The sequence below is a fragment of the Ascidiella aspersa genome, chromosome 2, assembly GCF_963924565.1.
Source record: "Ascidiella aspersa chromosome 2, kaAscAspe10.2, whole genome shotgun sequence".
NCBI classification, from domain to species: Eukaryota; Metazoa; Chordata; class Ascidiacea; order Phlebobranchia; family Ascidiidae; genus Ascidiella; species Ascidiella aspersa.
In genome coordinates this window covers 35,243,924-35,260,101 of record NC_139448.1, presented here as the reverse complement: position 1 = coordinate 35,260,101, position 16,178 = coordinate 35,243,924, and the positions used below count along the sequence as shown (strand labels likewise).

At 35.4% G+C, this 16,178-nt stretch overlaps 1 protein-coding gene across 1 annotated transcript in view; it reads right to left on the bottom strand.

Annotated features, from left to right (window-relative positions):
• Positions 1-1,010: 1,010 nt before the first annotated feature.
• The window catches only part of LOC146165506 (E3 SUMO-protein ligase RanBP2-like), a 70,308-nt gene continuing 55,140 nt past the window's right edge, over positions 1,011-16,178 (bottom strand). Inside the window, exons 65-72 of the mRNA XM_083380940.1 lie at positions 14,518-14,653; positions 13,514-13,651; positions 12,755-12,907; positions 9,808-9,989; positions 8,609-8,758; positions 5,059-5,196; positions 2,350-2,446; positions 1,011-1,432 (exon numbers count right to left, since the gene is read on the bottom strand). Coding sequence (XP_083237066.1) covers positions 1,326-1,432; positions 2,350-2,446; positions 5,059-5,196; positions 8,609-8,758; positions 9,808-9,989; positions 12,755-12,907; positions 13,514-13,651; positions 14,518-14,653 — 1,101 coding nt within the window. The 3' untranslated portion in view covers positions 1,011-1,325. The remainder of the gene's footprint in view (positions 1,433-2,349; positions 2,447-5,058; positions 5,197-8,608; positions 8,759-9,807; positions 9,990-12,754; positions 12,908-13,513; positions 13,652-14,517; positions 14,654-16,178) is intronic.

The window sequence follows — 16,178 nt, the reverse complement described above, 5'->3', positions numbered from 1 at the left end:
TGCGATTTTGGCATTTTTAGTTTTTTAAGACATGACTTGGACTTAAGTCATTTCAAAATAACTTGTTTACCACACTGTAACAGCCTAACACTTAGTGTCCAACGAAAAACAGTCATTGTTAAATAATAGTCAAAAAACAAAATTCTCTTTTATGCCTAAGTAAAAAAAACAACAAGCAGTACTCTCTAAACGCAGTAAACGCTTGCTGTTCCAAGTTTCCGCCGTTTAGAATTTCATACTGGAAAAAGCTCAATTGAAATCGACTGGGCAGAAGAGAGTTTTATTACGAACAGAAGCGAATACAAAGAAGCACAGAAGCTAGGGTTGTGAAAAGCTGCTGCTGTTTTCGATAATTGCGCGTGGCAAAAACTGCTGCGTCATCGAACAACAAAAAACGCCCCAGAAGTGACGAGCAGAAAATGCTACGATTCAAAAATAAAATCACCCCAAGTATTAACTCGTTTCGCGTAGTGATTTCCGATACTTGACATTCCGATGCCGATACCCGATATTTAAAAAAAATTATCGCGATCCGATACCAAATGACGTCATTACAGTGCAAAATAGATCAAATTGAAACGTTCAAAGCTAATATTTTTCAGGTTATTTGACCATACTTTGTTTTACGGTTCAAAAGTTATAGTCACACCTTAAGTTGTCAAGCTATTGTTTTTCGATTAATTTAATTTCCACAAAGAAGTGCACAAAGAAGCAAAATGTATTACATTGAAACGCTTAAAGCTAATATTTTTCAAGTTATTTGACCATATTGTTTTACCGTTGAAATGTTTAATCATCTCCAGTTGTCAAGCTTTTGTTTTTCGATTAATTTAATTTCCACAAAGAAGTGCACAAAGAAGCAAAATGTATTACATTGAACCGCTTAAAGCTAATATTTTTCAGGTTATTTGACCATATTGTTTTACCGTTGAAAAAAGCTTTTGTTTTTCGATTAATTTAATTTCCAGGATAAAATAACTGCGTTGGATCGTAAATCAAGCCTGAAAATTCCATGTTAATTTGATATCGGATCGGCACCGATACCACCCTAGTATCGGACGAGTACCGATACTACGACTTGGTATCCGGTATCGGCTCTGATCCGATATTATCGGGCATTCCTAGTTTCGCGCAAAGAGAAGTAAGCGAAGTCAACGGATTTGTTTCAACTCTCAAACAGAACTCACGATTTTCTATAACTAAAACGGGAAATCATTGTATGGCACAAACAACAAAAATGCAAGCCTTATTAGGCCTGCATAAATCACTTTTAAAATAATCAGTTTTTGGACAGTTGGTCCATTTTTTGTGTTTTTTTCCTGCCTTCAGCCCTGCTGTTTTGCAATGCAATCTTCCCACACGTCTCTGAAGTGATTTGCGATCTCCGGGTATTTGAAACGGGCCGTGAACTGCTCGACGGTCGCCTCGGCACCTGTACATTGTTACGTCACAGTTGGAGGATTTCAAAAGATGCGATTGCGGTTGATAGGGTGTTAATGGCAACTGGATGCATTGTATATATTCAGGGCAAACATATCTTAGGTGGATTTAGAATCACTTGGTATATCAAAATCGATTGGACCGATTTCGATAAAAATATTAAAGTCAGAATATAGACATGTACCTCTTTTAATGCTTTCACTTTTATATTTTATTGAAAGTTATTTTTTTTTCGTATTTTGAGGTCAATTCTTTATTTTTTGCTCGATTAGTAAATACAGAAATAGTCGTTCAGAAAGAGATTAAAATCTATAAGATTGAAAGGATTTACAAGCCATACAATGTAGAAATGGCTTTAGAACTAAATTACCTTAGCGACTAATATCACATGACAATATTTGGATTTTGGTCCAATTGATTTGTTTCAGACAGCTAACATTTCGTGGGAATGTTGGGTTTTGCACACTAATGTTACCTTTATAAAAACAACTTAGTGTTTTTTGATACCGAACACTTATGATTTTTTTTCGATGGTATCCATTTTCGGAAATATGAACTATTAGCATTAAATTTTACATAAATATTAAACAGTATTGCTAATGTAACAACACAACACTCTAATGATATCATATGTTTGTAACTAAGTTACATAATAAAAACAGAGCTTGATAACCAATTGCAAAGCCAAAAAGGTCGAGTAAATCGACATCATCTCAAAAAGACGTTTCAACACTTGTATCACCAACAGTCAATGTGACTGAAATATATCAAAACCTCACTTATAAAAGGTGGGACGCAAATCGTAGTTTTAAACAATAAAAATAACATGGGTACAAGAAAACTATTTTGTTTATATTAAAGTAGGGGATGTTTTGAATTGATATTCATTTTAGACATGATGCAATTTACCTGAACGATCGTTGGCTACATAGAGCCAGGCTTTCTCCCCATTTGACATTAACTCCATGCCAGGTGATATCAGATGGTTGGCGCAAACCTTTAGAACCTGTAACATGCAGAAAAAAAATTAACACACGATTGGCGACGAGTAGGGCGTGTAAACAATTTAATATCACGATTTTTGTAAATTGAAGTAAATTCGATCAAATAAATCCATCAGTTTAAAACTAGGGGTTAAAATGGCACAATGATTTTAATCCCAGTTGGCAAATAAAGTTATTCCAAAACGAGGTTCGAAGATATAACATTAAAAAAATAATAAATTAAGGCCAGAAAAAAAAAGATTTTTGCTTTGTGGCTCGAATTGAGGCCGATTTGAAATCGTGGGCAAATGCAAAAGTAAGTTTTACACTCTTCCTGAAAAACACTTCAAAAAAACAAGGCTTGAAATAAAACAAACGTTTGCAGGTCATAATTAAACTGCTTTAAATTCATAGCCAAAAATTATTAAAATAGTTATAATTAGAGCTCAAAATGAATCAACCCAACATTCTCCCTGAAATGATTTTTCCAAACAACTTGTGGTATAAGCAAGACTTAAAATGTTGCAAAAGGACGGGCTCAAAAATTTGCATCTAAGATAAAATCTACGGAAGTAAATGCATTCAAGTTGTAGGTAAATCGCCGGTATTCGTGTTTCGCGTATATACCTTAACCGAGCCTCAATGCAGGAAAAAACAAACATGTCCGGTTCTACTTGTGCTTATACACAACACAGGGAAACACGAGGGCGGTGGTTACGGCGTTGAAAAGCGCGCAAGTTTATGTTCGTGAGTGCTCGACATTCACGATTAGAGCCTCATATTTGGCCAACTTTCATGGTCGCTTTGATAAATCGGCGAGGTTCCAGCCATTTTTGCTCCTATTTAGTGGAATTTGGCTAAACTTAAACTTGGTCAAAAAAATGAAAAAATATAAATATTAGGTCCTAAAGAACAACTTTCGTTTCTAATGTTTATTACGAGAATAAAAGTCGTATACTTATTTTTTGACATACAGTTAAAAATTCGATTTTTTGACATATATTTTTTTGACATATTTCATGGCCGCTTCGATAAACGAGCTAGGTTCCATTTTTGCAGCCATTTAGTCAAATTTGGTTGAACTTAAACTTTGGTCAAAAAATGAAAACAAATAATACAAATTTGGCGCTACAGAACACTTGAGTTTCTCATGTTTATTACGAGAATATAGTCACATCAAAACGATTTTTTGACCAACGGTTAAAAACACAACCATAAAAAAAATTGTCACTTTCCGGATCAACCTTGGTTTATACAGAGAAAAAAGGTATACAACTACTTTTTGAACGTTTATAAACTAATATATTGATATATTTACAAAGAAAATGTAACGGGATTTATCTGTAAACTATCTGAAATCGCTGCCATGCTAAAATAATCACCTTTTGGGTTGCAAACCGATTAAAAAAAAGTAAGTTTCAATCGGCCAATTTGTTTTAAAAGGGCCATTTTATTTTGCCACCAAGGACTTGCCAAAAACACGAACATCTGAGCAGGCAAAAAGCCGGCACGACAGTAGTTCGAATCGCCGCTGGCTATCATGGTTTTGCGCGATAATTAGTCCAGTAATTTGCCAAACAAGCCACCTTCTCGAAATATTTCGTTGGAAATTTATTTTAAAATAATTTTTAAAGAGACAATTAAATGCATTTAACACGGGGTACTTTTTTTTTTGAAGTTATATAAGTTTGGAAATTATGTTCACAGGTGCGATTTTAAATACATTTGTCGAAGGAAAGTTGTAAAACAAAAAGACGGACTCGAGTCATTCTGCAATTAAAAAGTCTAATTTTGTTTCATATTTTTAGTATAATTGCATTTCAACCTTGGTTTAAAAAGTAAAAAAAAATACCGTTTTTTCCAAAAAAACACCTGAGTGGTAAAATCAAATTATTTTTCCACAATTTATGTTTTGTACGTTTATTTATTTGTTTGGTTAGAAAAAGTATGATTAGCAAACATAATTTCAAAAATCTTCCAATTAACTTAAATAAAATAGTCAACAAGCTTTTTATGATAAAAACATACCAACAGACATAACAAAAAAAAACAATTCGGTTTGTTTAAGCTTGTTCAAACCAAGAGTCACCAAACTACGACCCGCGGGCCAGATTTGGTACACAGAGCTAATTCAACCGGCCCGCGGCATATTTCCTTAATGAAGATGAAGTAGAGTTTAAATACTGCCGGTTGCAATTCTAAACTAAATTTTAATGAAATTTAAAACTGTACGACTATTTATAAAGGTCCACTACAGTTTTCATTTCTTATCGTTTTTTATATTTTTGTCGTAGTAAGAATATCAAAGCCCATACAGAGGTAGGTATCATTTCGAACTTTTCGAATTACTCTTTATCCTTTTTCAACACAGTCTGGCTTCTTCATGGGATTGATATTCTTACTACGTCTTATTACAACCTCCAACCATTCCTATATCGTTTAATGATAATCAAGTGAATAAAGTTCGACACAAAAGTTTAAATCCGACCGGCGACGGTCAAACCTTGGAATAATCCGAACTTTTTGAAAATATTTTTGAAAAGTTGAATAATTCCTGATTTAAAAAAAACAAACGTTTATTAACAGAAAATAAGTTTTTTAATTGAAAAAACTTAAATAAACCCAAGATGCCGACCTGTTCTCTTCGCATCACCACCCTGTATGTTCCCCTCTCAGGATGATACAAAATCCTCATCTCGCCAAGACCACGTTCCTTCCACTGGTTGGCAGCAGAGTCGAAGCGGAACAACTTGCAGCGATCTTTGAATAGAATCTGAAAAAACAAAGTTTACTTAAAAACAAACGGTTTTTGTGTCATAATTGTGCTATAGTCTCTATTATGCATTCTTTTTAGACAGGGACTGAAAAACGTTGAAAGAAAACTGAGCCTTGCAGAAAGTTTTAAAGAGAATCTAAAAACAAAAAACAATTTTAATTAAACTTTATTGTAAAAAAATTGTTTTTCTGTCGTAATTGCGCTATAGTCTGTTGTACATTCTTTACACAACGTTAAAATAACGTTGGAAGAAAAAAAGCGTCACAAAGTATTTAAAGAACATCTGTAAAAACATTTAAAACATTAAAAGTAGGTTTTGTGAAAAAAATAGGTTTTGAAATAAGTTCTTGTGGCTTAATTGCACTACAGTCTATTTATACATTCAATGAACAAGCTCGTATCGAAAGGTCTTAATCACAATGATGTCGATCTACTCGACCTTTTGGCTTTGCAATTCATTATCAAGCTAAAAAACTATTTATCTATAAATCGTTTTGACAAATAGGTGTGAATAACGAGCCATATGAATTGCAATAATACGACAAAATGTTGAATTAAAACCTCTAGGGTTGGTAGCATTTACACAATTCAATAGTCAATAGACATTTTCGATTAAAAATGTGCTTTCTCACGATTTGCCAAACTCTGGAATTTTACAGAGATCAGGAATTTTAAAAATAAACATTTCATCACTTTATCAGTCTAAATTGGCACAGTTTCGCATTCGAAAAACTTAAAGACGTCGAACATGCAATGCTAGCTATAAATAATCAAAACAAACCCAAATAGTCGTCAAGCGACGTATTTGCTTATGAGTCAAAAAACGACCAACCGCTTCAAAGTCGTGGCCAGACAAAGACACTTTTAACAACTTTCGTTTTTAAAACATTACTCTGAATTTGGGAGGAGTCATAGCACTACTATGTAGTCTCAAGCCAGCTGCGTTTTATTCCCAAATTTTTTGAAAAAAAAACACTGTCTAAAAACGTGATATCTGTAAAGACTCTAAAAATTGCTAAAAGTTCATTCGCGTTATTCGTCGATTAACTGATTAGCTAATAAAGAAAAAAATACCAAATTTCGTAAGATCCCGAAAAACTTATTTTATAACAAATCACTACTTGATCGGAAAATTTTCAAAAAAATACAGTAAATTTTTTGCAGTGTGTTTATAGCATGACCAATGCTCAAAAACGTGGTATCAGTAAGGTCTCTATAAATGGCTAAAAGTTTAATTTTTTGTCGATTAATAGATTAGCTGGTAAAGAAAATTCGGCCGAATTTCGTAGACCCTGGAAAACTTTTTTACAATCATCAAAATAGAACTTACTTGTTCGCTAACATATACGATAAAATATTAATAGAAAATTTGTGCCTTGAATTAAGATAGATTGGTCCTCAATATAGACCTAGTCCTATAGTGAAAACGTTGAAAATGAAAATAATGGGAAATTATTGGTTTGGCAACAAAGTCATTCTGACAGTGATGAAATGACCCTGACATGAATAACAGTGATGAATAATTAATAACATTTAAGGAATTTCAACCTATGTGAGTTCGTTAATCAATCATCCAACGCCTATTCCTAAAAGCCGTTAAACCGTAGTTCATGTAAGAAGTCATGAGTAGGGCGATTATTTTTTGACCTAAAAAATAGGAAATTTTGACCTGAAAATAATTTATTTTGACAAAATTTTGACCTGTTAGAAATATGTTGATTTAAATAACCTAGGCGTCGTTAATCACGCGTTTTTTATACCGTATATTGCTCTAATGAAGATGTAATACGGTTAAAATGACTTTAACATATATCAAAACTACATTTTTTTGATAAAATTGAACGATAAATTTGAAAATAACTGAACGATCAATTTAAAAAAGCTGACATTAGTTTTTTTTTTCTATTTTTTAAACGATTTATGTGCATTTTTATTCGATTTTGACTTAAATTTTGACTTTTTTTGACAAGTCCAAAAATAATCGCCCTAGTCATGAGATAATAAGGCGCCCTTGTACTATAATAACGACAGGTTTCCAGTCCAAACACATCACGTTTATGCATATTTCTACAGGCCCTATATGCTTTTCAGAGCTCGAAGGAAACCTTACTTCCAAAACAATGGTCAGTCCGCTTGCAAGGGCATCTGTGAAAGCAGTGAAGGGTCGCGACCCAAAATTGCGCCTCTGTTTGATTTGGTTGGGTCGCCAGAAGAACTTACTACTTAGGGTTGCCAATTGTCATACATTATTCAAACAACAACAAATACATTCAAAGAAAATGTGCAGGTTAATAGAGTGGAATATTTTCCAACCATCTATTGCAGTACGTTCTTTTCAACCTTTAAAAGAACGCACTTTGTTATTTCGGAAAATTTTCATTTGTACCAAGCAAGCACACTAAGTGCGCAACCTTTAGTCTTCCCTATTTGTGGAATAACAATGAAAGGGTTTGTGTATTAAAATCAGCGAGCCTTAACCGATATAAAATAGATAGCTTAAGCTGTAATGAACTACTGAAGAGACTATATTGCTGTACCTGTATTACAGAAGTGGGTGCTTCAGTTTATTTGATTACTATATTAGACATACCAAAAAATAATACAGTAAGCACCACTTCCATCAGCACATTCAACCTGCACAACGTCTGTCATGCGCATTACAATTTTTATCTTTCGCACAAGTACGCACCATTTCGCGGGTTAAAAAGCACTGATCTATTGTGTATGGGTGATCTGTATGACACCGCCAAGAGTTGTTTGCTGAATATCCTTATGATTTAGTTCGGTTGGAGTCGAACTAGGGTTCAATTTTTTTTAACCAGAGTGGGACTTGTGTTATTTTAAACCGACTCCGCAGCCTTGGTTCAAATAATAATTTTGTTGTACGTTTGTACAATCGTTACCTGTTCGCCTTCTTGTCCAGTTACAACTTTACAACAGGCGGAGGTTCAGCCAGGGCAGGTTTATAAGATTAATATATAAAAGGACCAATATAAAATTATAAAAGTCTAAAACAACAAATACTAAGCAAAGTTTAATAAGATTGTTCACATAATGGCTTTACTTACTTCATTTTTTTCGAGACATGTTGAATTGTTTATATAGGCCCAACAACTTCCGCAAACTGTAAATTATATAGGTGAAATAGCATACAGTTGAATATTTTCCAGCCACGTATTGTGAGTGGATGAGTTATATGACACCCTTATGAGTAGATTGATGGATATCCACCTTGTTTTGGTTACGTAAATGGGTTGAACCGTGGAATACAGACTATAGAGTCGGAGCCGTCTCGGGACTCGACGGAATCGGCATATCTGTCCGGAGTCGGGGACTTGGGTTGTTTTAAACCGATTCTGTAGCCCTGGTTTAATTGTTACTTCTGTGTATATGTTGTACAATCGTTTACCTGTTCGCCTTCTTCCCCAGTTACAACTTCTACAACAGGAGGTGGTTCAGCCATAGCAGGTTTATACTCAGGGTCGTAAGCTTCAGGGTCGTATTCCTTCTCCTCGTTGCTTCCAGTGAACATCATCTTACCAGCGTCGGACACGTTAAACTATGGGGGGGGGGGGAAAAAGGAGAAAATATATAAGCTGCTCTGCGCCTTTGAAAGCGAATTGACAGCGAATTAATGGCGTTTTCTAGGCGAAAGTGTTTTTTATGCGTCTGACACGTTAAACTATAGGTGACAAATTGCACTGTTCAAACTTTACAGCGAGTTAATGACGTTTTCTGTGCGTTAGTGAATAAAAAAAGGAAAAATATTAGGCTTTTGGCACCATTAAAGACAATTATAGGCGTTTTCTATTCGTCCGACACCTTAAACTAAAGAAAAAGAAGAAGAAAATTGTAAGCTGGTCTGTACTGTTTAAAAAGAGTTAATGGCGTTTTCTGGGGTTAGTGCTTCTAATGAAAACTGACGAAAAAGATTAAGCTAACATCATTTTTAAACTATGGGGGAAAAGGAAAGAACCTGTAAGCTGACATGCACTGTTTAAAGCGATTAATTAATATTTAAGTTTAACACTTGCACATAAGTAAGACTAAAAACAGAAGGTTTTCTAAAGGTACTGTAATCATCATCTTACCAGCGTCCGACACGGTAAACTATGGGGGCAGAAAAGAAGTAAAAAATTTAAGCTCACGTTCATCGTTTAAAGCAAATTAAAAGCATTAGGTTTTGAAATAAGTTTTTGAGTCTTAATTGCGCTATAGTCTATTATATATTCTTTCCACAGCGACTGAAAAAAGTTGTAAGAAAAATTTGTCTCGTTGTTTAAAGAAAATTAATGGCGATTTCTATTTTTTTATGACCTTTTTTAAATTTCAGTAAACTCTTTGAAAAATGACACGACTGTTTCAAAAGAAAATAATTTTAAACGACAAAAAAAATTTTTGGCGCCTCATTTAGAACGTAATTAACTCCATCTTCTCATATGTTTTGGACCAAAATCCAAAAAATATATATATACCAATGTCCCTACTCCACGCGAAAGTAATTTTTTATAAGGGCCCGAGCTTAAAAAAACGTTTTAAAAGAAAATGCAAAATTAGCAAAATCATCCCAAACATTGAACATAAATAAAATAATATCAATAATCTCACCGCCGCGTCCTTTCTTTGTCCAAACGCCGCCGCATTTCCCGCTGCCAAGTTCGCAAAACCGCCCAAGTCCGATGAGACCGCGAAACTGCCGAACACCCCCGGCCCTGCTCCCTCTGCTTTTGTGGCGTCATCACTGAAGGGCTTCTCAGAAGGCGTGACGTCATCCTTTGTCGGTTCTGCCGCTAGAGATAAAAATACGCGGTGGTGAATTAAAGTATTTTTAGACTTTGTTGTAATTGGTTTATAACGTGACAATTTTCTTGTTGCACGATTAACTTGAGCTTGACTCAGCAAATTGCGACGTGACTCATCGATATTACATAATATTTTCATGTTTTAACCGTATTTGACATCTTTGTTTCTTTGAATTAGAAAATTTCCCAAACATTCGAACGTGGCCTTGTTTAATTTAATTCTGTCCATATGTTATCAAAAAGAGTATTAGATTGGTTGAATTAAAAGGATACATACATAATTAATTTCCAGCACTGTAACTCAACCATGTTTTTACCAAATTTGACATCCTTGTTACTTTGAATTAGAAATTTCCCTATGAACGTAGCCCGGTGGTTTATTTTTAACTTTGTTCAAATGTCACTTTTTTGTTCATAGAGGCCTCTATATCTGATATAGCTAACAGTAAGTTTGATACAAAGAAGTACGCAAATAATATGAAAATAAAAAATAGCAAGATGTTTTATATTTAAGGGGTATTTCACTAAACTGATCTTTAAAAGTAAAAAAGTAATTTATGTTTGGTTATTGCAGTGAATTTTTTATACTACTAGCGACACATATACGTCGTCATGTTCAGTCATGTAACACAATTGGTTTAATATTACGCAGAATTTTTAATCGGAGAAATGGCAGACAGAAAACGGTCCTTTTATGTGAGTTTTGGCGCAAAATTATGTAGCAGGGCGGGAAAATTGAAAAACACGGATCCCAAGATAATTTCGAGCACTGTGACCACACACATAACATTAACCACACACATAACACATCAGAGAATTTCCAAACCTGCAAAAAGGGCCATTAAGAGTTATAATCAAAAGACTTGGCTTTGCACAGGTCTCGCCAAAATTTGAGCAGTTCTATTTGGGCCTAGCACAGTGGTCCTCAACTTTTTATCTTTCGTGGTCCATTTTCGTTGCACAAAAATTCTGTGTCTCAATAAATGTTTATGAAAAAAAGATTAATGAGAAAAATATTAGTGAGACGTGCATAGGTGAGATAGTTGCTGCTGAACAATAAATTGGCATTCCTTCTCAATTCCTCCCCAAGTCATTATTCATGTAAAATTAAGTATAGTGACACATATGAAACTAAATTCTTCAATTGGTCTGTGGCCCACCTCAAAATGTTCTTATGGCCCACCAGTGAGCCATTGCACACTGGTTTAGAACCGCTGGCCTAGCATATGTTTACAAATAATTTCCCCTGTGATTTAGGGTTAAAATCGCAAACAAGCGGCAAAGTAAAAATGGCAATGACGTAATAGAAACATGAACATGTCTATAGCTGCCATCGTAATTAACGTCTAAATTACAAAATGGCGGGTGTTTCCAGCATGAAATGACTGTGGCAGAGACGATTACTTTGTGATGTTGACAGTATTTAAAACATCTGCGCTTTGGGAAATAGTGACAGCTAGTGGCAAACGATTCACAAACTGTTGGCATTTTTGGAGAAACCTCTATAGCAGGGGAGGGCAAATTACTTTTGACAGCGGACTGCATGACAAACAAAAAATGTAATGTCTTGGCGGGCCTTGTGAAAAAAGGGGATCTCGAATACACATAGTGCAACAAGTGAATTATTTTACAATCTTCAAATATCCTTGTTTTGACAACCTGGTAAGAATAAGAATAGGTGAAGATGCCTTGCAAGAGTAATGTATTCAACAAAATATTCTGAAATCTAGAAACAAAAGGTTGAGGCTTATTTTTGCTTAATAAAGTTCTATTAAAAATGGGGCGCGGACCGGATTATATTGCTTGGCGGGCTTTAGTTTGCCCAGGTCTGCTCCATGTTCTAAATTTCTAAAGCAAGGTTCAACGACTATTTACGCCCCATGACATTATTTATAAAAACTCTCCCCATCAGAAAGTTTGAAACAGCGGTTCCCAAACTTTTCTAAATATTTTGCCTGGAGGCCCCGTGGCAATTAATTTGATCTTTCGCGGCCCTATAAAAATTCAAGGGTCGGTTTATCCATGTTTCTTGCAGTACCTTACACTACTAGTGCAGTCACGATTCTTTCTAATGTAACAACTTTTCGAACTCATTGTCTTTAACTTTTCTTACTTCAGGGTGCACCTATAGAGACATTTAAAAAAAAGCGTTGCGGCGCACGTGGCGAGCGAATTTTTTGCAGTATACCTGTATTTCTTTTGAATTACTCGCATAGTTTCACTATACATAGGCTTCGTAGTTATATTGAGATTACTGTGAAATCAATGAGCTAAGCCGAATGGAAAAGTAAAAAAATATGTTTTATACATCAAAATAATTTTCCTTTTCCCCAGGTGCACCGGCAACTTTCCATGGCGCACCGGTTAAGAAGCGCTATTGTAACTAACGCGATCTAGCTGATAGCAGGTAGTACAGCATAATAGATGCTTTATGATGTCATATAGGAGACATCATAAAACACGCTATATTATCGGATAATAAAGCATAACTAAAGACCATATTGATGACAGATAATGTGTAAAACATAGACTCTCCTTGCGGACCCTCTAAAACTGCTGCACGGACCCCAGTTTGGGAACCGCTGGTTTAAAACGAGGTAAAAATAATTTCACAAACAACAATACCGAAAAAAAAATCATTCTTATAACAAAATAAATGACTACCAAAAAATTTTACCAAAATAAAGCATATTTAAAAATGTTCTGTCAGTAAGGAACGCGTGTTTATAAGGTTCGTACAAGAAAACACCAACCTATGGGTTCAGCGGGCGGGGTTTCCAGGGTGACGTGGGGACTTTCCCCGTCTGTGACGTTACTACGCTCTACACTGACGTCGTAATCGCGCTCGGGGTCGTCACGGCGACGGATGTAATCGAGGATTCGGTCTTCCTCGTCGCTGTCCAGTTCTAAGGAAAAAAAAGAAATAGGTTACGTAACGAAACAATCTAGGTTAGCCTATTTAACATCAACTGATCAGCTCTTTAAAGGATGGAACACTTTTAGCTTAAAGGAAGGAACACTTTAGATTTTTTTTAGTGGGTTATTTCGTGTTTAATTATCGTTCAGCTCTATTTCTGTGTGTGTTTTGTAACTGAAAAACCTTTCTGTTTTTTTGCTGTTTTTGTTTTACTGATTCAAGTGCTACATTTTCCAATATAATACCTTACTGGTATTTATATTGCTGATTCGCCCACAAATTTACAAAACAATGGGAAGAAGCCTTTAAGCTACCGCGTAGTTTCGTATCTTGGCACCGGAGGCCGAATAAACGCTGTTTACAGTTTACTTTTTCAACTGTTCGTGTAAAATATCCATGCGTGGCCTTGAGGTTAAACCACATTTTGTATTAATTGTAACTAAAGTAGTTGCAGTCAAAGAGGGGCTGACTTAAGAAAAACTAAAAATTAATAGGTTACGTTATAATCTAAATATGCCTATTTAAAGTTCTTTTAGACAGTCTCTATTTATAGGAGTGTTTTAACGTAAATCGCTCCAAACCGAACATCACTGACCCTTAGCATTTGCGTCCTGCTCGTAGATGAAGAAAGTGGGAGGAAGTAGGAGCTGCTCCGCTCTTCTCCTTTGCTCCGGAGTGGGAGTCGCCTCACACACGAATATCACGTCATCGTCATCATCGGAAGGAGAAGACACTGCGGAGGTTATAAAGCTATAAGTGCTTTTAGCATTGGTGCATATCAGGACCAGTTCGGTAAAATTGAAAGGAAATAACAATGGCGTTTATTGCGATAAGTTTGACTTCCAGTCAAAAATATGCTGTGTTATAAATGTAACATTTGTATTAACATAATAACCAAAATCATTATGCAAACAAACAAATTTGACTAATAATGTGGCCAAATAAACTTGTACTTTCCTTACGTTACACTCAACTTAGACGTTATTTTTTTTGTCTTTTCAACCAAAGTCATATACATCTAGTAGAATAATATTACAGTTACAATAATATTCAAACCAAGGTCGACACTTTGCACAATAAATTTGTTGTGAAAAACCTAGTGTTTACAACTTATAGCGAATATGAAAAATAATAATTCAGAAAAATGAAAATGCCTACAATAAAAAATGTTGATTGATGCACGTCATAACCAGTTTGATAACATTAAAAGGAGAAAATATTGGCGTATATTGCGATAAGTTTGACTCAATGAGTAAAGCATGTCTCAACAATCCAGTCGAAAAAGTAAAATATATGGAGCGTTCTGAACGAAAAATTGGTGTTAGAATTAGAACTATGCAAATTAAGGTTGTCACTTAAGGTCGGCACAATAAATTTTTTGTGTGAAAAACCTATAGTGTTTCCAACTTAAAAAATAATATTTCGGAAAAATGAAAAAGAAAAATTTATTACAGAAAAATGAAACTTTTTAACTAAAATTAGCCTACAGCGTGACTATGGTAAAAAAATAGTCTTTAATCATTACTTAATGGAGAATTTTATCACATGGGAGTACGAACGAAGTAGTATACGTTTTCACTTATCATTTCGCACGTTTACCTTGGTCAACTACAGCTGGTTTCGGCTCCGGTTGGCTGACCAATGAGCTGACGCCAAGTCCTGATTTTGCTGACGTGGCGGGCGCTGGTTGGCTGGCGCCGAACAGGGACTTTATCACGGTCGGTTTCTCTCCGATCTGAAAAGTTTTAGGATTTTGAAAGTTTGAATGGCTCAACTTTTATCTTGAAGACGTTCAGTTCCTTTCGATTTTTAACTTAATATTTTTCAATAAAAATATGTTTTAAGGTAGGAAACGCTGCTATAAAAAAATACTTTTCTTAGATGGATATCGGATTTACAACGATACAACCCTAGCATTGGACGAGTACCAATAGTCGAGTATGGACAGTGGACACTGATCCGATGGTACAGTACAGGGATGGCGAACCTTTTTATCGCGCGGGTCACAAACACGATTTAAATCCTTACAAAATGCACAAGTTGGTTATATATTTTATTATTCGCTAATTTTATGCGAAGCTTAGCTGTTGCGTCGTGTGAAGTGTTATTGTCTGGATTAGCAATTCAAGGTTTTTGGACGATTTCAAAATTCGTTTTCCCACGAATATTAAGAGCCTAATTAGTTAACAAATGTTGCATTTTTTTATGGGATTACAGGACAAAAAAAAAGCGTTTCAGCATGGTTTAACCAGGTTTTTGAGAACGCGGTTCAGTGGTTCGCCATCCCTGGTATAGTACATCGTTAGTAGCAAACCATCCTATAGTGTCAGACGAGTCTCTATGCCAGTGTGTATCGCCTGTATCGGGTGTCGGGTCCGATCCGATATTATCGGACAAGTATCGATCTTGGTCGTAGGTATGTGTTTCGATTCGATATTTTATCGGACGACCCTAGTACCGATACTACCACTTTGTATCGGGTTTCGGCTTCGATATGATATTATTGGGCATCACTAGTAGAGATACCACTCTATTATCATATCGAATAAAGATACCATCACATGTTATCTATAGCAGGGTTTCTTAAACAGGTGAATGGTTCACACCAGGGTGAACAAAATTTTTGCAGGGGTGAATCAACCAAAAGGGGCAAATAAGGGTGAACCGTCAGAAATGAATGATAGCTCTGCAGTAAATCGACTACTGAATTGGTGTTTTTTGGTGTTTTTTATTGTAATAGTGAAGTTGGTTTGCACTGATTGTATAAGTACGAAAATTTGGTGACTGTGTTCTGTTCTTTTGTAGCTTTATATTTCTGGACTCGAGAAATTGTAGATAGACGAGATAGTTTTATCATATCATGAGACAAGGGTGAATTAAATCTGGAGATGGATGCTAGGGGTGAACGAAACTAAAATAGTTTAAGAAGCACTGATCTATAGGGTATTGGGTCTGAACCTATATTATTGGACATCCCTAGAAACGATGCCACCACTGTATCGGACGAATAGCGATACTATAAGCTAGGTATCGGGTATAGGCTTTCAATCTAATATTATCGGACCTCCCTACAGCTTAACCTCACCTGGTTTGACTGTTTACTTCCATTATCACCCACTGGGGCTGTGGTTGGGGCTGGGGTTGCGCTATATATTATCGGAGTACCGATGCTACCACTTTGTATAGGACATCAGCTTAGATACGTTAATATCGGACGTTATTAATACCGATATCATCCTAGTATAGGACGAGTACCGATA